This window comes from Esox lucius, chromosome 17 (assembly GCF_011004845.1).
Source record: "Esox lucius isolate fEsoLuc1 chromosome 17, fEsoLuc1.pri, whole genome shotgun sequence".
Lineage (NCBI taxonomy): Eukaryota > Metazoa > Chordata > Actinopteri > Esociformes > Esocidae > Esox > Esox lucius.
In genome coordinates this window covers 37,270,381-37,292,012 of record NC_047585.1, presented here as the reverse complement: position 1 = coordinate 37,292,012, position 21,632 = coordinate 37,270,381, and the positions used below count along the sequence as shown (strand labels likewise).

At 44.1% G+C, this 21,632-nt stretch overlaps 1 protein-coding gene across 15 annotated transcripts in view; it reads left to right on the top strand.

Moving 5' to 3' along the window:
* The window catches only part of cacna1da (calcium channel, voltage-dependent, L type, alpha 1D subunit, a), a 103,093-nt gene that overhangs the window by 50,034 nt on the left and 31,427 nt on the right, over positions 1 to 21,632 (top strand). For 7 of the 15 annotated variants that reach the window (XR_004574656.1, XM_034287405.1, XM_034287404.1 and 4 more), the window contains 18 exons: positions 2,197 to 2,422; positions 2,812 to 3,019; positions 5,090 to 5,210; positions 5,943 to 6,037; positions 6,122 to 6,155; positions 6,642 to 6,765; positions 6,905 to 7,034; positions 7,599 to 7,658; positions 9,421 to 9,527; positions 10,453 to 10,540; positions 11,747 to 11,854; positions 12,558 to 12,610; positions 13,313 to 13,459; positions 15,696 to 15,897; positions 16,931 to 17,089; positions 17,197 to 17,307; positions 18,757 to 18,840; positions 19,620 to 19,631. Coding sequence is in view for 14 of the 15 variants with exons in the window: in XM_034287405.1 (XP_034143296.1) it covers positions 2,197 to 2,422; positions 2,812 to 3,019; positions 5,090 to 5,210; positions 5,943 to 6,037; positions 6,122 to 6,155; positions 6,642 to 6,765; positions 6,905 to 7,034; positions 7,599 to 7,658; positions 9,421 to 9,527; positions 10,453 to 10,540; positions 11,747 to 11,854; positions 12,558 to 12,610; positions 13,313 to 13,459; positions 15,696 to 15,897; positions 16,931 to 17,089; positions 17,197 to 17,307; positions 18,757 to 18,840; positions 19,620 to 19,631 (2,069 nt within the window). In the remaining variant the exon portion in view is untranslated. Of the gene's footprint in view, positions 1 to 2,196; positions 2,423 to 2,811; positions 3,020 to 5,089; positions 5,211 to 5,942; positions 6,038 to 6,121; positions 6,156 to 6,641; positions 6,766 to 6,904; positions 7,035 to 7,598; positions 7,659 to 7,740; positions 7,801 to 9,420; positions 9,528 to 10,452; positions 10,541 to 11,746; positions 11,855 to 12,557; positions 12,611 to 13,312; positions 13,460 to 15,695; positions 15,898 to 16,930; positions 17,090 to 17,196; positions 17,308 to 18,756; positions 18,841 to 19,619; positions 19,632 to 21,632 lie in introns of all 15 variants that reach the window. The other 8 variants (XM_029114022.2, XM_029114020.2, XM_029114017.2 and 5 more) reach the window with 3 other exon arrangements.

Here is a 21,632-nt window from a genome sequence, read left to right as displayed (position 1 = left end):
TAGTATATTACAACCAGCCTGACTGGCTCACTCAAATACAGGGATAGTATATTACAACCAGCCTGACTGGCTCACTCAAATACAGGGATAGTATATTACAACCAGTCTGACTGGCTCACTCAAATACAGGGTTAGTATATTACAACCAGCCTGACTGGCTCACTCAAATACAGGGTTAGTATATTACAACCAGCCTGACTGGCTCACTCAAATACAGGGTTAGTATATTACAACCAGCCTGACTGACTTAAATACAGGGTTAATATATTACAACCAGCCTGACTGACTTAAATACAGGGTTAATATAATACAACCAGCCTGACTGACTTAAATACAGGGTTAATATAATACAACCAGCCTGACTGACTTAAATACAGGGTTAATATTATACAACCAGCCTGACTGACCTAAATAAAGGGTTAATATAATACAACCAGCCTGACTGACTTAAATACAGGGTTAATATAATACAACCAGCCTGACTGACTTAAATACAGGGTTAATATAATACAACCAGCCTTACTTAAATACAGGGTTAATATAACACAACCAGCCTGACTGACCTAAATAAAGGGTTAATATAATACAACCAGCCTGACTGACTTAAATACAGGGTTAATATAATACAACCAGCCTGACTGACTTAAATACAGGGTTAATATAATACAACCAGCCTTACTTAAATACAGGGTTAATATAACACAACCAGCCTGACTGACCTAAATAAAGGGTTAATATAATACAACCAGCCTGACTGAATTAAATACAGGGTTAGTATATTACAACCAGCCTGACTGGCTCACTCAAATACAGGGATAGTGTATTACAACCAGCCTGACTGGCTCACTCAAATACAGGGTTAGTATATTACAACCAGCCTGACTGGCTCACTCAAATACAGGGTTAGTATATTACAACCAGCCTGACTGGCTCACTCAAATACAGGGTTAGTATATTACAACCAGCCTGACTGACTTAAATACAGGGTTAATATAATACAACCAGCCTGACTGACTTAAATACAGGGTTAATATTATACAACCAGCCTGACTGACCTAAATAAAGGGTTAATATAATACAACCAGCCTGACTGACTTAAATACAGGGTTAATATATTACAACCAGCCTGACTGACTTAAATACAGGGTTAATATAATACAACCAGCCTGACTGACTTATATACAGGGTTAATATATTACAACCAGCCTGACTGACTTAAATACAGGGTTAATATATTACAACCAACCTGACTGACTTAAATACAGGGTTAATATAATACAACCAGCCTGACTGACTTATATACAGGGTTAATATATTACAACCAGCCTGACTGACTTAAATACAGGGTTAATATAATACAACCAGCCTGACTGACTTAAATACAGGGTTAATATATTACAACTAGCCTGACTGACTTAAATACAGGGTTAATATAATACAACCAGCCTGACTGACCTAAATAAAGGGTTAATATAATACAACCAGCCTGACTGACTTAAATACAGGGTTAATATAATACAACCAGCCTGACTGACTTAAATACAGGGTTAATATAATACAACCAGCCTGACTGACCTAAATAAAGGGTTAATATAATACAACCAGCCTGACTGACCTAAATAAAGGGTTAATATAATACAACCAGCCTGACTGACTTATATACAGGGTTAATATATTACAACCAGCCTGACTGACTTAAATACAGGGTTAATATAATACAACCAGCCTGACTGACTTATATACAGGGTTAATATATTACAACCAGCCTGACTGACTTAAATACAGGGTTAATATAATACAACCAGCCTGACTGACCTAAATAAAGGGTTAATATAATACAACCAGCCTGACTGACTTAAATACAGGGTTAATATAATACAACCAGCCTGACTGACTTATATACAGGGTTAATATATTACAACCAGCCTGACTGACTTAAATACAGGGTTAATATATTACAACCAGCCTGACTGACTTAAATACAGGGTTAATATTATACAACCAGCCTGACTGACTTAAATACAGGGTTAATATTATACAACCAGCCTGACTGACTTAAATACAGGGTTAATATTATACAACCAGCCTGACTGACTTAAATACAGGGTTAATATTATACAACCAGCCCGACAGGGGGCTGATATACCACATACTGCTTACAAACCTTTGACAGCTCCTTCTGCCCTGTGTTTCCAGACGTGGCCAACAAGGTTTTGCTGGGCCTGTTTACCTGTGAGATGATGACCAAGATGTACAGCCTGGGCCTGCAGGCCTACTTTGTGTCCCTGTTCAACCGCTTTGACTGCTTTGTGGTGTGTGGGGGCATCACGGAGACCATCCTGGTAGAGCTGGCCATCATGTCCCCTCTGGGCATCTCCGTGTTCCGCTGTGTTCGGCTGCTCAGGATCTTCAAGGTCACACGGTGAGACCGGATCACAGTCATGTGACATGGGGACGAGTTTAGCATTTTTCACCCCCACAAGGTTTAGGTTTGGGCTGTGGGGAAGAGCAACTGATCCTGGATCTGTTTCCAGGGTCAACGTCACCATGGAGCAGGTCACATTATATTTTGTCAGTTATTTATGCTCTTCGGTTAGAATTCAGTTATAGTGCTGTTGTGGTGTGGTGTGGCTCGCAGTGGCGTAGGCTTCAGCTTGCATTGCACATGTATCATGGGGTTGAACCAGCCCACTGCTCTGAGTGCAAAAAGTCAATTAAACAGGCTTTCCACGACTATTGTTTGCTTGTGTGTGCGTGTGTGTGTGTGTGTGTGTGCATACTTCCTAACCACCACTACTCTCCATTGCCCAGTCACTGGCAGTCCCTCAGTAACCTGGTGGCGTCGCTGCTCAACTCCATGAAGTCCATCGCTTCCCTGCTGCTGCTCCTCTTCCTCTTCATCATCATCTTCTCCCTGCTGGGCATGCAGGTGTTTGGGGGCAAGTTCAACTTCGATGAGACGCAGACCAAGAGGAGCACCTTCGACAACTTCCCCCAGGCGCTTCTCACTGTGTTTCAGGTGGGGAACCGTGTGCCTGTGTATTGTGGAACATCCTGGTGGGTTCTCCGTTTTCTGTTCGCCCAGCAGAAGTTACCATCTGTTGTTATAGTGTATGGAAAGCCTGCTGATGATGACATCATGATGGCATCTAACCAAGTGGATTAGTACAGGGATTGTGCCGTTAGTGATTGAATAAATTATGGCTCACTATATATTACTCAATAGGTCTATCCACAATAGTTGGCTTAATACAAGTAGGTACTGTACAGTTAGTTCCAGAAATAATGTTTAGTTTTTTTGTCTGTTTGCCAAAATATGATCAGGTTACAGTTAAATAATGAATATGGGCTTAAAGTGCCTACTAACAGCTTTAATCTGAAAGTATTCAAATCCAAATTGGAGAAAGGGTTGAGGAATTACAACTCTTTAATATGTAGCCCCCTCTTTTTCAAGGGACCCAAAGTAATTGGTTAATTGACTCAAAAGCTGTTTCATGGAAAGGTGTGGACTATTTCTTTATCAAATTAAGCAGGTAAATGGTGTGGAGTTGATTCCAGGCGGGGTATTCGCATTTGGAAGCTGTTGCTGTGAACCCACAACTTGCAGTCAAAGGTGCTCTCAATGCAAGTGAAACAGGCCATCCTTAGGTTGCAAAAAAAATAATATATATCCATCAGAGATAGCAGGAACATTAGGAGTGGCCAGATAAAAATAACTCCTGGATGTCCACGAAAGACAACAGTGGTGGATGATTTTAGGATCCTTTCCATGGTAAAGAAAAATCCTTCACAACATCCAGCCAAGAACAACACATTCCAGGAAGTAGGCATATCATTATTCAATTTTACCATTAAGAATATACTTCACAAGAGCAAATACAGAGGGTTCACCTCAAGGTGTAAACCATTCATAAACCTCAAGAATAGAAACGCCAGATTAGACTTTAAGCATTTTTTGGACAGATGAAACTAAGATCAACCTGTACCAAAATGATGGGATAAAAAAAGTATGGAGAAGGCTTGGAATGGCTCTTGATTCAAAGCATACCAAATAATCTGTAAAACATGGTGGAGGCAGTGTGATCGCATGGGCATGCATGGATTCCAAAGGCACTGGGTCACTAGTGTTTAGTGAACCAGCTGGATGAATTCTGAAGTGTATAGGGATATATTGTCTGATCAGATTCAGACAAATTAAGCGAAGTTGATTGGACGGCGCTTCACTATACAGATGGACAATCACCCAAAACATACTGCAATCGCAACCCAGGAGTTATTGAAGGCAAAGAAGTGGAATATCCTGCAATAGCCGAGTCAATCACCTGATCTCAACCCGATCGAGGATGCATTTCACTTGCTGAAGACAAAACTTAAGCTGCAGTAAAGGCCTGACAAAGCATCACAAAGTAAAACCCAGCGTTTGGTGATGTTCATGCATTCCAGGCTTGTAAAGGCCTGCAAAGGATTCTTGACAAAGTATTAAAAATGAAAATTGTATCTATGATTGTGTTGATTTGTCCCTGAAATAAGGGGACTGTGTATGAACATGATTGCAATTCCTAAACATTTCTTACAATATTTTTGTTGAACCCCTTAAATTAAAGCTGAAAGTGTGCAATTCAATTGCACATTGGTTGTTTCATTTCAAATCCATTGTGGTGGCATGCAGAGCCGAAATTATGAAAAATTTTTCAGTGTCCAAATATTTCCGGTCCTAAGTGTTTGGGAATCACATTTACAGACATTCGTGGTCTGCTTCCCATTCGACAACTGTTTTGTTGTGTGTTGTGTACCATTGCAAAGTGACCCCATCATCAATCCCTGTATTTCTGTCAGCATATGTAAATTGTGCTTTATGCTGAATGTGTTTTCAAGGAATCACACATGAACTGTAGACCCAATTTAGTGTTACTCACCACTTCATCTTCCGACCAATCGGATCAATCTCTGGAAATGATCCGACGGACCAAGAGCGGATGTGCTTGGTCAAAAGACCAATGAGTGGAGAAAGTAACCAGGATCCTGCTGTGTGCATCTGAATGCGGATATTGTCTGTGGCATCCAACGTGACCCAGTGTGCTGTGTCCAGATTCTGACCGGTGAGGACTGGAACGCTGTGATGTATGATGGCATCATGGCCTACGGTGGCCCTTCCTCGTCTGGGATGATTGTCTCCTTCTACTTCATCATCCTTTTCATCTGTGGAAACTGTATCCTTTTTGTACCGCATTCACCCTCCCTCCCTCCCTCCCTCCCTCCCTCTCTCCCTCCCGCGGGCCAGGCAGTCACAATCTGCACTGACCAACATTGGTTCCAGTCGCATTCGGCTCTGAACTGACGGGAGGCTTGGCTCGTTGTAATGGCTGGAATGGACTGATGGAGTTATCATGTCGAGGACTCCCGCTTGCCCCCTCTAATCCAGGCTACCTCCAGAGTTTGGCGTTCTGAATGGGCTTAGTCTCGATTGACCCAGAACTAAAGTTTTGCGTAATTGCCTGGATGCTGAAGTTCTGGGTCCGTTTGTGTTCTGAGATGACATCCGAGCCGAAATGAAGTGCGGCACCCTTTCTGTTTGAAAACAATTAGCAGGTTGATGAGCCAAATCTCCCCTTCTGAAATTCTAAAGATGCTAACACCTTAGAAGTAGGGGATTTGTCTAAGGCTCTGGAAGTAATGCTGCTTGATATCTCCAGTAAATCGTTGGCTCATTACAGATCTACAGTACCATTTTTAATGAAGTAGTCTCTCCATGAGCGATAATGTAAGTATTAGCGGAAAGGCCCAAAACCAAAAACGATCTTCTCTTAGTCCATACCTTCAATCCCTTTCATTTTGTACCTCAGAACTTGCCCTGTACTAGTCTTTCTCTCTGTTGCCAGTCTGAAGCTTCTGGATGAGTGTACAGTATATTCCTTTTGTCCTTGATGGATCATTTCGCCCAGACATCCTGCTAAATGTCTTCTTGGCCATTGCTGTGGACAACCTGGCGGATGCTGAGTCTCTCACTCCAGGTGACAAAAAAGAGAAGAAGGAAGAGGTAAGAAATGGATTTGTTGTTGATTAGATTGTATGCAGATAACATACAATACACGGTAACTCACACTGGTTGAATTTGTTACAGGAACCAGCAGAGGAGGAAGATGAGAATATAGCAGGTACATGGAAAGAACAGGCCTGTGTGTGTTTGTGTGTGTGGCCTTGGATCTATGCATATGATTGGTCTGTGACTGGTCTGTTGCTGTGTGTGTGACTGGTCTCTGACTCTGTGTGACTGTGTGTGTGACTGGTCTGTTGCTGTGTGTGTGACTGGTCTCTGACTCTGTGTGACTGTGTGTGTGACTGGTCTGTTGCTGTGTGTGTGACTGGTCTCTGACTCTGTGTGACTGTGTGTGTGAATGTGTGTGTCTGTGACTGTGTCTTTGACTGGACTATGACTGGTCTGTGACTGTGTGTGACTGTGTCTGTGACTGTGTCTTTGACTGGACTGTGACTGGTCTGTGACTGTGTCTGTGTCTGTGACTGTGACTGTGTCTGTGACTGTGTCTGTGACTGTGTCTGTGACTGTGTCTGTGTCTGTGACTGTGTCTGTGTCTGTGACTGTGACTGTGTCTGTGACTGTGACTGGTCTGTTCTTCTATCAGAAGAGGAAGAGGACCTGGAGGCTCCAGCAGGGCCACGTCCAGCCATCTCTGAGCTGGTCAAGAAGGAGAAGATCACCCCCATCCCTGACGGCAGCGCCTTCTTCATCTTCAGCAAGACCAACCCGTAGGTTACACACACAAACACACACTCTCACAAACACACACTTACACACACACACACACACACACACATAATTATGTCATATTTACTTTGCCTGTGCTCAGAGCTTTTGTTTTGCTGTTCTGTCTGTTGTGTTGGTCAGGATTCGAGTGGGATGCCACCAACTCATCAACCACCACATTTTCACCAACCTCATCTTGGTCTTCATCATGCTGAGCTCTGTGTCACTGGCTGCAGAGGACCCAATACGCAACTTCTCTGCACGCAACATCGTAAGTGCTAGAAACCTCTGTCACACTTAACATTAGGTTGTCAAATTTGTAAGAACACACAGTTTACAGAAATTATTAAGCTGCACAGCAGCACATGAAGTAAAGCTCAAGAAAACAAATATTCTGTCTTGATTTGTAACATTACATTGAAGTTATTTTTTGGTTATTGAAATGTATTCAATGATCTAGTTTATAAGTGTTTTTAACTTTGTGAACTCCCCTCTTGAGGCAGCCGATTCATTGACCTTCATTCACTGAGTTTCAGTATGTGAACCCTAAATACTAAAGTAAAGATGAACTTTAAGACAGTGTCATTGTGGTGGAGGATGGATGCCATCAGGGGAGAGAACTTAATGAAATTATCCCAGGAAAAGATAATGCATTATAACACATTGTACTGTTACATGGATTTGATTGATTATCTCAATGCTGCTAATGTTCTTTTCATACTCTTTCCTGCACACATGGATCAGCCACTGTTTTTTTTTTTTAATGCCTCTGATGTACATATCTGCATTCCTAACCTGTATACTCTTTGTTAAACATGTACGTTGCTTTTTGCAGATACTTGGTTACTTTGACTATGCTTTCACGGCTATCTTTACTGTTGAGATCCTGTTGAAGGTAAATGGCCTGTGTGCGTCTCTCCGTGCTGTCCACTAACTGCCCCCACAGTAACACGCCCCCACGTCTTGTTGCCTTCCAGGTCCTAGGCTATGCAGATTATGTCTTCACTAGTATGTTTACATTTGAGATCGTGTTGAAGGTAACCCTCGTTAATGGTGACAGAGCACCTTGCTGCATTCAATCCTTGTGTGTCACCTGCTGCCACTACAGTACTACCTGCCTTGTTTTCTTTTCTTTTTACTCCATGGCACCTCTTTTAACTAGCACGACCTAGCAAGCATCATCATTAGATAATTCAGTGTTTCCCAATCCTGGTCCTGAGGCCTCAAAGGAGTGCACAGTTTTAAAGTACTCATACTCTTGACTCTGTGGTTCCCACGAATCATCCATGCCTTTTCTTTGAGTCAGGTATGTGAGTGCAAAAGTGAAAACTAAACTGCGCACCTCTTTAGGACCCCAGGAACAAGATTGGGAAACATTGAGCTGAGTCTTCTACTACGACACACTGACATCAGAGTTGTTAAATTTCCACTGATCACCAAACTAATTACAGGAAGGAAACAAAGACAAACTACCCACAATATTGGTGTCATCCTGTCTGTCACGTTTGGGAACGTCAACATTGAGTTTAAGTGTTTTTTTGGGGAAATAAACCGATAACACAATTTTGTGCTAGTCAAAACATATTATGCAACTCTTTGTTGCGAAGAAACAGATGTGAATGCACCGTTAGGACGTATAACTTTGACTGAAGTTGAGCTTCATCATTTGGGAGAATTTTTATTTATTTATTTGCAAACATTTGAGGCCATCTCCAGTCAAAGCCAACTCCATATCTCATACGGGCTGACTGATATTCCCGATAGCTACCAAATCATAAAAGAGGGGGCAAACCAACCATGTTCATGTCGAGCATGGGCTTTCCCCTGACTGACTGAGTGCATAGAAATGTAGTGTTTCCTTTGGACCCATTAAGAGGGCCTGCCGACCCAGGCCAGTGCTGCCCAGGGGCCAATTCAAGAAGACACACCTTAGGAAACATGTTTTGCAATGGAAAGAGAGAACAAGGGTTTCTCATTGGACATGTTACGATAGGAGACCTCCGGCTTAAATTTTTTGGTTTCCTCATTTCAGTGTCTCTCTCTCACTGGAGGTTCAGCTGGTCTCTATATTTACATGCACTCAGGACGATGAATCCTATACTGCGTTGTCTACTTCTCTGCCTGCTGAAGTCTGAATTTTTAATTGGGAGCTGCTTTATTGTCCCCTTCCCTTATATCCAAGCTATTAAAGAACATGAAGGAATGTGCTTTAAGGGAAAACGGCCGTACATGAATGTGTCAGTGAGCGTATTTGGTTTTCCAATCGCTATTAGCCTTCTTGTCGTTCCTCTCAGGTGGTAAATAGAATATCTGTCCTCACACGGCGGTAATGAGCTGCATGTTTTGTTTTCTGTGCCACCGGTGAGCCTGTTTGTTAGCCGATTGTTAAACGAATGGGTCACTACTACATTCATGTAGCTCTGGGCCGTGGGGTGGCGACGGTTAGCTGCTAGCCTCCTGTTTCTCTGCTCTGAGCTCGCCACCCTGAAATAGAGTGATCTATAAGAGTGTGGAAATGTGTGGGTGTGTGTAGGGGAGTGAGTGTGTTCCTGTGTGTGCCGTGTACCCCTGTCAGTCTGTCTGTGTGTATGTATGTGTTTTGGCCTGTTTTTCTTAGGGTCTGTTATTGGTCTAATGCGCTTTGCCCTTCCCTGCAGATGACGACATACGGAGCGTTCCTCCATAAAGGGGCGTTCTGTAGGAACACCTTTAACCTGCTGGATCTGCTGGTGGTGGGGGTCTCTCTGGTCTCCTTCTGCATTCAGTAAGTCTGCTGCTGCCCTCTGCCCACTACAGTCTCTCTCCATCCCTCTTTCTTCAGCCTCTGTCCGGTCTCATTCATTCTTAGTTTTACCTCCTTCTCCATATTCCATTCTCCCTCTCTTTATTACTCTCTCTCTCTTGCTTTCTCTCTCTCCCCCTTTCTCTCCCGCTCACTCTCTGTCTCCCTCTTTCTCTTTCTTTCTTTCTTTCTTTCACTTCCCCTACCCCTCTCTATCTGTTTCTTCTCTCCCTGGCCTAACACTTGTTTTTGTCTATGACCTGTGAGAGTAGAGTGCATGTCAGTGACTGAGTGTCTGTGGTGTTTTGTCAGTGACTGAGTGTCTGTGGTGTTTTGTCAGTGACGGAGTGTCTGTGGTGTTTTGTCAGTGACCGAGTGTCTGTGGTGTTCTGTCAGTGACCGAGTGTCTGTGATGTTCTGTCAGTGACCGAGTGTCCGTGGTGTTTTGTCAGTGACGGAATGTCTGTGGTGTTTTGTCAGTGACGGAGTGTCTGTGGTGTTTTGTCAGTGACGGAGTGTCCGTGGTGTTTTGTCGGTGACTGGGTGTCTGTGGTGTTTTGTCAGTGACCGAGTGTCTGTGGTGTTCTGTCTGTGACCGAGTGTCCGTGGTGTTTTGTCAGTGACCGAGTGTCTGTGGTGTTTTGTCAGTGACCGAGTGTCTGTGGTGTTTTGTCAGTGACCGAGTGTCCGTGGTGTTTTGTCAGTGACCGAGTGTCTGTGGTGTTTTGTCAGTGACCGAGTGTCTGTGGTGTTTTGTCGGTGACCGAGTGTCTGTGGTATTTTATCAATGACTGAGTGTCTGTGGTGTTTTGTCAGTGACTGAGTGTCTGTGGTGTTTTGTCAGTGACTGAGTGTCTGTGGTGTTTTGTCAGTGACTGAGTGTCTGTGGTGTGTCTATGTCTTTCAGGTCCTCTGCCATTTCAGTGGTGAAGATTCTGAGAGTCCTCCGTGTGCTCAGACCCCTGAGGGCCATCAACAGAGCCAAAGGCCTCAAGGTCACACAGTGTATTCCTCCTTTACCTAGCTCTCAACCTCCTCCTCCTTCTTTACCTAGCTCTCAACCTCCTCCTCCTTCTTTACCTAGCTCTCAACCTCCTCCTCCTTCTTTACCTAGCTCTCAACCTCCTCCTCCTTCTTTACCTAGCTTTCCACCTCCTTATCTTTCTTTGCCTAGCTCTCCACCTCCTCCTCTTTGTTTGCCAAGCTCTCCTCCTTCTTTAACTAGCTCTCCTCCTCTTCCTTAAGATACCTAGCTCTCAACCTCCTCCTCCTTCTTTACCTAGCTCTCAACCTCCTCCTCCTTCTTTACCTAGCTTTCCACCTCCTTATCTTTCTTTGCCTAGCTCTCCACCTCCTCCTCTTTGTTTGCCAAGCTCTCCTCCTTCTTTAACTAGCTCTCCTCCTCTTCCTTAAGATACCTAGCTCTCCACCTCCTCCTTCTTTACCTAGCTCTCCTCCTTGTTCTTTACATAGCTCTCCTCCTCTTCCTTAAGATACCTTGCTCTCCACCTCCTCCTCCTTTACCTAGCTCTCCTCCTAGTTCTTTACATAGCTCTCCTCCTCCTCCTCCTCCTTAAGATACCTAGCTCTCCTCCTCTTCCTTCTGTACCTAGCTCTCATCCTCTTCCATCTCCTTTACCTAGCTCTCCTCCTCCTTCTTTACCTAGCTCTCCTCCTTTTCCTCCTCCTTTACCTAGCTCACCTCCTCTTCCTTCTTTACCTAGCTCTCCTCCTTCTTTAGTCACCTAGCTCTCCTCCTCTTAATCTGTCTTCTTCCATTTTGGCCCGTTGATTAAAATAATCCTTATGTCATTCATTTTAACAGTAAAATAAAAGCATTACATTAATGTAGTTGCCAGTGAAACTTACGGCCCAACCCAAATGTGACTTCCAAATGTGACCTACCCCGATTCAGATTTGAGAGGCATGGGGATCTTCCAGCTTAGACTTATGAGAAGCACTAAGGATCAACTGCCTTGCTCAAGGAGAGACAAAATATTCTCCTTCCCTGCTCAGGGGTTTGATCTTTTGGCTCATGGTCGAATGCTCTAACCACATGACTACCTACCTAGACCTCTGATTGTCAGTAGTTACTACATTTCAGTCATTATAGTAATTCAGCAGACCCTCTTATCCAGCGAGATTTATAGTTATTGCTTGTCAGATAGCTGGTGTTAACCTTTGACCTTTGTCCCCAACAGCATGTTGTTCAGTGTGTGTTTGTGGCCATCAGGACTATTGGTAACATCATGATCGTCACCACACTGCTGCAGTTCATGTTCGCCTGTATAGGAGTACAACTCTTTAAGGTCAGCACCTTCACACTGCCTCCGCAATAAGCACCTTCACACTGCCTCTGAGGTTAGCATCTTAACACTGCCTCCACAACAAGCACTTTAGCATTGCCTCTGAGGTCCGTACCTTCACACTGCCTCCGCAATAAGCACCTTCACACTGCCTCTGAGGTTAGCATCTTAACACTGCCTCCACAACAAGCACTTTAGCATTGCCTCTGAGGTCCGTACCTTCACACTGCCTCCGCAATAAGCACCTTCACACTGCCTCTGAGGTTAGCATCTTAACACTGCCTCCACAACAAGCACTTTAGCATTGTCTCGGAGGTCAGCACCTTAACACTGCCTCTGCAATAAGCACCTTCACATTGCCTCTGAGGTTAGCATCTTAACACTGCCTCCACAACAAGCACTTTAGCATTGCCTCGGAGGTCAGCACCTTAACACTGCCTCTGCAATAAGCACCTTAACACTGCCTCTGAGGTTAGCATCTTAACACTGCCTCCACAATAAGTACCCTAACACTGCCTCTGAGGTCAATACCTTGACTCTAGATAAGAAGAAGTAGGGACTACAGAAACCTTCCAAAAATGTCTGTGTTTTATAGGGTGTGTCGTAATGTATGTGTTCTTCGTGTGTGGACAGTATCTAAGACATTCACCCAGGGTACATTTTTTGTTAGAAGATGTTTAGAAGATGTGTTTGCTGTGCTTCACAGGGGAAGTTTTACCGCTGCACAGATGAAGCCAAGTCCAGCCCTGACGAATGCAAGTCAGTTGCTTGATGAATTTGTGTCTATACACAACAAACTGACACCATTTATTTCATACTATATATTGTTCATGTATTCTGTTGTGTGTTTGATTTAAGCATGTTGCTCATAAATATTACATTCATACTATAACATGTGATTCAATTGTTTACATCTTGGTTATAAATGTATACCCTGTTCATTAACCACTATGCCCTGTGTGCTCTAACCTCTAAGCCCTGTGTGCTCTAACCTCTAAGCCCTGTGTGCTCTAACCTCTAAGCCCTGTGTGCTCTAACCTCTAAGCCCTGTGTGCTCTAACCTCTAAACCCTGTGTGTTCTAACCTCTAAGCCCTGTGTGCTCTAACCTCTAAACTCTGTGTGTTCTAAACTCTAAGCCCTGTCTGTTCTAAAATCTAAGCCCTGTGTGTTCTAAACTCTATGCCCTGTGTGTTCTAAACTCTATGCCCTGTGTGTTCTAAACTCTAAGCCCAGTGTGTTCTCAACTCTAAGCCCAGTGTGTTCTCAACTCTAAGCCCAGTGTGTTCTCAACTCTAAGCCCAGTGTGTTCTCAACTCTAAGCCCAGTGTGTTCTCAACTCTAAGCCCTGTGTGTTCTAAACTCTAAGCCCTGTGTGTTCTAACCTCTAAGCCCTGTGTGTTCTAAACTCTAAGCCCTGTGTGTTCTAAACTCTAAACCCTGTGTAACTTCTACCCTCCCAGAGGCACCTTCATCCTTTATAAGGACGGAGACGTCAACCAGCCCACCATTCATAAGAGAGTGTGGCACAACAGCGAGTTCAACTTTGACAATGTGCTCATGGCCATGATGGCTCTGTTCACTGTATCTACCTTCGAGGGATGGCCCGCGTAAGAAGCACTGCTCACTGTACATTTGGACTCGGCTCATATGTCTGGGAACAGCTACAATTAAATGTGTCCTCAACCTCTATCTCTACAACACACACTTTTTTCTCTCTCTTTCTTCCTCTCTTCCATGCGCAATTATTGAAATTCAACTGCTGGCTCCTTACACAACTTGTCTGCTCCTCTAGGGCCTGCTTAACAGGCTGAAATTTGTGCAAGATTGTAAAGGAAAATAAATTAATTGACAAATATAGAATCCCAATATATAGATATAGGAACATAACTCTATCTATCTATATATGCCGATCAGCCATGACATTATGACCACTGACAGGTGATGTGAATAACACTGATAATCTCTATCATGGCACCTGTCAGTGGGTGGGATATATTTCGCAGCAAGTGAACATTCTGTCCTCAAAGTGGATGTGTTGGAAGCAGGAAAAATGGGCAAACGTAAGGATCCGAGCGACTTTGACAAGGGCCAAATGGTGATGGCTAGAATTGCTGGGTCAGAGCATGTCCAAACCTGCAGCCCTTGTGGGGTGTTCCTGGTCTGCAGTGGTCAGTACCTATCAAAAGTGGTCCAAGGAAGGAAAAGGGGTGAACTGGCAACAAGCTCCTGGGCGGCCAAGGCTCATTGATGCACGTGGGGAGCGAAGGCTGGCCTGTGTGGTCCGATCCAGCAGAAAAGCTACTATAGCTCTAATTGCTGAGAAGGTTAATGCTGGTGCTGATAGAAAGTTGCCAGAACACACAGTGCATCTCAGTTTGTTGTGCATGGGGCTGCGTATCCACAGACCAGTCAGGGTGCCCATGCTGACCCCTGTCCACTGCTGAAAGTGCCTACAATGGGCACATGAGCATCAGAACTGGACCACGGAGCAATGGAAGAAGGTGGCCTGGTCTGATGAATCACGTTTCCTTTTACATCATGTGGATGGCCGGGTGCGTGTGTGTCGCTTTCCTGAGAAGAAGGCAAACCGGCGGAGGCAGTGTGATGCTTTGGGCAATATTCTGCTGGGAAACCTTGGGTCCTGCCATTGATATGGATGTTACTTTGACACGTACCACCTACATGAGCACTGTTGCAGACCATGTGCATCCTTTCATGGCAACGATATTCTCTGATGTCATTGGCTTCTTTCAGCAGGATAATGTGCCCTGACACAAAGCAAAAATGGTTCAGGAATGGTTTGAGGAACACAACAACGAGTTCAAGGTGTTGACTTGGCCTCCAAATTCCCTAGATCGCAATCCAATCGATGTGTGGGATGTGCTGGACAAACAGGTCCGATCCATGGAGGCCCCACGTCCCAACTTACAGGACTTAAAGGATCTGCTGCTAACATCTTGGTGCCAGATACCACAGCACACCTTCAGAGGTCTAGTGGAGTCCATGCCTCAATGGGTCAGGGCTGTTTTGGCGGGAAAAAGGGGGACCTACACAATATTAGGCAGGTAGTCATAATGTTATGGCTGATCGGTGTTTTTATATATATATGTATCCTTTCTTACATTATTTTGGGGTCCTTGTAATCTGAAGGAAATGTGCATTTCCTACTGTGTTTATTGCTGTACCTTTCACTGGAAGTTAGGAAGTGCAGTTGAGTTTTATGGACAGTTGTCCCTTTAGAGCAAATACTTACATAATAGCTCAGTCTGTACATTGGTTCAGTCTGGCTCAGTCTGCACATTGTAATTTTCTACATTGTGGTCTAATAGTGTGCCATGGTGTGCTGTCAGTTAAAGCCAAATGTAATCTACAGTTACTTTGAGATTTTTGAACAGTTTTTCCTGTAGGTGATGCCATTCGTTGATTGTCATAATGTTGTTGGCCAAAGTTGTGTTGGTGGTGTTTTGTGAACCAGGTTGCAGGACAAGCTAGATAGTCATCTGCTGGCATCTTAGGCCTTGTGGGTTGGAGTTTGGATCACTTGTTTTTATGTGGGGCCATAATAGAAAATTGGCCTGATTCTTCCCTGCATGCGTTATTTAGAATGATTAATTTGTTCTAGAAGTCTTGATAATGATTAATAACAATGTACATTCCCTGCTTTACTGTTCACACAACTGCCTTTGGGATTTTTGGGGTCATATTTATTACCGCAAGATCTTGGTTATGAGTCCTTCATTCCAGTGAAAGTTCACACGCAATGTTTGAGGAGATATTTAATATTTGATCTTCAGATCTTTGCTAAGCATTAGGTGTCTTTCCCTGTCTACCTCTGTCTCTCAGGTTGCTCTACAAGGCCATAGACTCTAACAGGGAGAATCTGGGTCCAATCTACAACTACCGCATTGAGATCTCCATCTTCTTCATCATCTACATCATCATCATTGCTTTCTTCATGATGAACATCTTTGTGGGTTTCGTCATCGTCACATTTCAGGAACAGGGAGAGAAAGAGTACAAGAACTGTGAGCTGGATAAGAATCAGGTCAGAAGACATGTAGTGGGTGTGTGTGTATGTGTGAGTGTGTGTGTGTGTGTGTGAGAGTTTTGTTTCATGTCTAGACTGGCACTTCTCAAACACTGGGTAAGTCATCTGTATGTGTTGCTATGTAGTTTCTATCATTTGTATAATGAATGTTGTTTATATAATTTATCTAGTTGGCGTGTGTTTACTACCGTACTTTGGGCACAGAATGTGTTCGTCTTCTGTTGGAGAAAGCAAGTCGGGCACAAATGTGCTTCACGATTTGCATAAATGCAAAAGAGAAGGCAGCTCTGTTTCCTTGGATGTGGGAAGACTGACTTGTACACCGGCAGAAATATCTGGTTTTGCCAGTCTGATGACATCCTGGCTAGTTGTGTTTATGCCATATTAAAATGTCGGCTGATGCTTTGTAGAGGTTGAAAGACCAATCAAAGGCCCCTAGAGTCATTATTATATAAATAGTGATTTTTGGACTAATTCTCAGGAGGCCACATAAGGGAAAGATGTTAAATGTTCTTTCACCCCTGGATTCTATAACCCTGGGCAGAGTGGGATGGGAGATATTCACATGTAGGTTACTAATGTTCAATTAGACTGTCCTTCCCAAGTAAAATGACTGGTGGGAAACACCACGGCCCAACTTGATGTTTCCCTCCAGAGATGTCCGCCCGCGCTCTTCCTACTCTCTCTTGGACCAGATGCAACAGTAGAGTCAAATGTAACTCGGTTCATTCATGAGAACCAATGCGATCTGTGAGGAACATCGAAACAGAGATTGTTTCTTTCGCAATATTTTAAGACGTGTATCTCAGCCGTTTAATCGAGAATGTGTTAATGCGGGTATTTTAAAATACGTGGTGAAGAAAGAAAACGGGTTCCTTCCAGTGAACGACGTACTTTTTGCAAGGTGGTAGACGTGAGTGCGATGACATGGAGAGCATGCTTAGTTTAGGTCTTCACGTATTTCCCTCCGCATTTAGTGGATGTAGTGTACAACTGTGTGTGTGTGTGTGTGTGTGTGTGTGTTCTACAGCGCCAGTGTGTGGAGTACGCCCTGAAGGCTCGTCCACTGAGGAGGTACATCCCTAAGAACCCCTACCAGTACAAGTTCTGGTACGTGGTCAACTCCACCGGGTTTGAGTACATCATGTTCGTCCTCATCATGCTGAACACTCTGTGTCTGGCTGTGCAGGTGAGGACAGGTGCAACCCAACACTTTCACGGGGACGCGGGTTTTGTCGAAAAGGAATCGTGAAATATGTCCCTGCCTCTGTGTCCGTCTCCTTGTCCTGTCTGTAGCACTACGGCCAGTCTGCGACGTTTAACTATGTGATGGACATCCTCAACATGATCTTCACCGCTGTTTTCACTGCGGAGATGGTTATCAAACTGATTGCCTTCAAACCCAGGGTAAGGACACACGCTGGCATGTCTTTCCTTGATTTAGAATTTGTTTTGTTTTTATCTGAACAATTTTACCTCAGTTAGCGTTTAGGTCTCTGTCATATTGACTTTGTAAGACAAAGCTTATTATTTGTAGCCTCTTTAGTTCGTCTTTACCGAGGGTGCCAGGAATGGTGGAGGTCACTGTGGTAGTGTATCTCCCATATCACACAGATTTAACTCCCATTCTTTGACACTTTTCAATCTGTATGCCTCTACCCATTAGGTTTGGTTATTTTCTATATAGTATCTATATAGTATTTGTTTGTTTCTGACTTGTTTACACACCCTCCTGCCACTCCTCACCACCTCCTGCCGCTCCTCACCTCTCCTGCCGGCCCCCCCGCCACCTCCGGTACCTGTTGGCCCCTAGCTGTTTGTTGAGAAGAAGGACAGGGACCCAGTAAGAGACTGAGTGGTGTGGTGCAGTGATTAAGGAATTTCTCTCTGTCACTCTCAGCTACTACTGCATGTCTGGGAACATTAACTGATCTGGCTACGACCTTCTAATGCCTCAACACTGAAAGCCCACTCATGCAGTGGGATAGATGAATAGATGACATTTGATGTGAGCAGCCGAGATGAGAGCAGTAGCCCAGTGTTAGTTAATGCAGTATTCCTCTATTAACCTCTCCACGTACCCCCTTCCTGCTGACCTCACTCAGGGGTATTTTGGGGACGCCTGGAACGTGTTTGACGCCCTGGTCGTCATGGGCAGCATAGTAGACATTGTGCTTAGTGAGATTGATGTAAGTAAGCCCCGCCCTTGGCCCCTCCCTGGGCCCCGCTAGGCCACGCCCTCTCTCTACTCGCCTATCTGCCCCTGTCTGTTTGTCGTGGGTTCTGATGGAAGCTGTACTGGTGCAGATGTATTTCTAAAAGAAAAAAACATTGATTTTTTTTTTGTTACTTTGCATACACTCTTATCCAGAGAAATTGTCTGGACTAATACCAACGGATATTAGAGATAAATCGAACGATTTATCCCCTTGTTGGCTTGGAGATTCAACCAGCCACCTTTCAGTTAACAGCCCAATTCTCTAATCAGTAAGCTAGCTATAGGAAACACACATTTATAGTGTAGAGCAGCTCGACAGCTACAATGGGCGGTAGTGTTAGCTTTATTCCTAAAGGTTTTCTATCTGCAACATTCGGGACGTTTCACCTCACTGAAAACAGCCCCCCGGTCAGGTTGTTTGGCCTGCAGTTTCTGCTGACTACAGCTACCAGCCAGACTCACTCAGTCTTCCTTATTGATTGTTCTGGTCTTAATGGCTACTTTTTTCTTTCTCTCCTTCTCTGGTGTTCCCTGCTGACTCATCATCTTCATCATCAATCTCTTTTTGTTGTCATCTTCTCTGTGTTGTTGTGCTTCCTCTTCATCCCCCTGTCGCGTGTTGTGGCTTGCGTTGACAGCACTATTTCACTGACGCGTGGAACACGTTTGATGCCTTAATTGTGGTTGGTAGCGTCGTTGACATTGCTATCACTGAAGTGAACGTAAGTACCACCTTTTCTGCTTCTTCTGTGGGACCGAAGCCTTACAATGAAGCCAGAACGTCAATGTTGGCCCCATCACCAAGCGTGTCCTCAGATTATCGAAGACCCTTGGGTTCACTGTCAGACATCCTAAATAACAGTCAGCCCTCTCTGGTCATGAATTGTGTCATGATATCACATCAGACCCACAGTGCCTCACAGGGTCTATTTGGTATTACACCGCTACCTTTTCCCATGTCGTCGTCATACTTCCAATAAGACTGACGCAGATCGCTGTGGACGACTTGGAGGTGTGCCGGTTATGCACATTACCTCAGATACTGTTCACAGGCCGGTTATGCACATTACCTCAGATACTGTTCACAGGCCGGTTATGCACATTACCTCAGATACTGTTCACAGGCCGGTTATGCACATTACCTCAGATACTGTTCACAGGCCGGTTATGCACATTACCTCAGATACTGTTCACAGGCCGGCGTTGGCTTTCTCTGTAAGGCTTCAGTCTGCTTATGTATTCCTGTTCTGTCCTGCCTGAAAATACTGTTCACTGTCACCGTTGAAATGTGTGTTTCTATGATATGGCGTGATATGATCTGAAGATTTTGTTTTATTTATTGTTGAAACAAGTGTTACGGTGCCTCTGTGTACATGGATGTTTCCCAATAGAGGTGTCCCACGCATTGTAACCATGGGGATCTAAAGTTGGGTTACAAGCCGTGTGTTGTTGCTATGTATCCGCTTGTCTAACCCTACTTTTGTTCACTCTGTTTCCATAGAAACTTGTAGAGGCAAGTATGGCAATGATCTGACTCCCTGTTTTGCGTGTTAATCTGTTTCGTAACAACTTTATCTTCGGGACCCCTTTGCAGTGATAATGGATTTAAAATGAGTCATCCAGTCTTTTATCTTCTTCGCAAAGAAACAGGCATTTGTAAAGAAGTGTTCTGAAATATTTGCATTGTAAAGCAACGCCAGAGAAACGTGTGTTTAGTTGGCACTTGTTGCAGCTGGTGTAGGTAGTCTGTCAGGACAAGGTAAAATGGTGGATGACTACAACATTTAACTACTTCTACAAACTGCTGCTATAGCATTCCTCTCTGCATGGCCAAGGTTGGCACTCTTCCAAATACTGCCACTAAAGTAACTCTGCTAATCTAAGTCTGCTAACTTAACACTGCTAATTGAAGTCTACTAACGTAAGGCTGTTTTAAGTCACATTCATTAGTGTATTGTGCTTATACATAATGTCAGTATTTATGAAACAAGCTGTTGACAATGAGGACACTGACACCGAGCCATCACAAATGCTGGCAATGACAACATGCCCTTATGTACATCGTTTCTTTTCCTGGTGAGAAGATGCAGAATACATTAGGTGCAGTGTAGCTGAAGTCTCTGTCTCTGGGTGCTCTACCTTCTGAGCTGCAGTGCTGTTTCTCTGGAGTTCCCACATGTCAGTGTGTTAGTGTCTGTATTTCGGGTGTGTGTGGATCGTGTAATTGCATGTGTCACGGAGCGGGTGTGTTTTGTACTGTATTCTGAGTTTAACAAACATATGTTGGATACCTCTGCATGCTGTGTGTGTGGTCATGTATGATTGTGTGTGAGTGTGTGTGGACGTGTGTTGATGTGTATGGTTGCGTGTGGATGTGTATGGATGTGTATGGTTGTGTGGATGTGTGTAGATTTGTGTTTTTTGGTTGTGTGGAAGTGTGTAGTTGTGTGTGGTTGTGTGGATGTGTGTAGTTGTGTGTGGTTGTGTATGGTTCTGTGTGATTGCGTGTGGATGTGTGTGGTTCTGTGTGATTGCGTGTGGATGTGTGTGGTTACGTGAGGATGTGTGTGGTTATCTGTGGATGTGTATGGTTGTGTGTGGATGTGTATGGTTGTGTGGATGTGTGTGGTTGTGTATGGTTCTGTGTGATTGTGTGTGGATGTGTATGGTTGTGTGTGGATGTGTATGGTTGTGTGGATGTGTGTAGTTGTGTGTGGTTGTGTATGATTCTGCGTGATTGCATGTGGATGTGTGTGGTTACGTGAGGATGTGTGTGGTTGTGTATGGTTGTGTGGATGTGTGTAGTTGTGTGTGGTTGTGTATGATTCTGCGTGATTGCATGTGGATGTGTGTGGTTACGTGAGGATGTGTGTGGTTGTGTGTGGATGTGTATGGTTGTGTGGATGTGTGTGGTTGTGTATGGTTCTGTGTGATTGTGTGTGGATGTGTATGGTTGTCTGTGGATGTGTATGGTTGTGTGTGGATGTGTGTGGTTATCTGTGGATGTGTGTGGTTGTGTGTGGATGTGTATGGTTGTGTGGATGTGTATGGTTCTGTGTGATTGCGTGTGGATGTGTGTGGTTACGTGAGGATGTGTATGGTTGTGTGTGGATTTGCATGGTTGTCTGTGGATGTGTATGGTTGTGTTTTTGAGTGTGGTTGTATGTGGTTGTGTGTACCTGTGTTGTTTGGTGTTTTGATGTTCTTTCACAAGGCCTTTGATTGAGGACCTTGCGAGGCCCATTTTCATCTTCCATTGATGGTTGGTTTGCATGCCACTGTTCTGCCTCACGGTTTTTCACAGGCAGATATGACTAGATCAGACACTGAATTCAGTTGGTCTATTTTATATTCTGATCTAGGATGAGTAGCATGTATGTTTATATATGCCTATACCCTAGCTGCCCATTTCACTTGTGGCTTGATTTGTTGTTACCCAATCATTGTCGGGCGTGTACATCTTCTCATGATGCATGCTGGGAAAGTGTCAAGTGTTCCCATCCTGTTGTGCCTA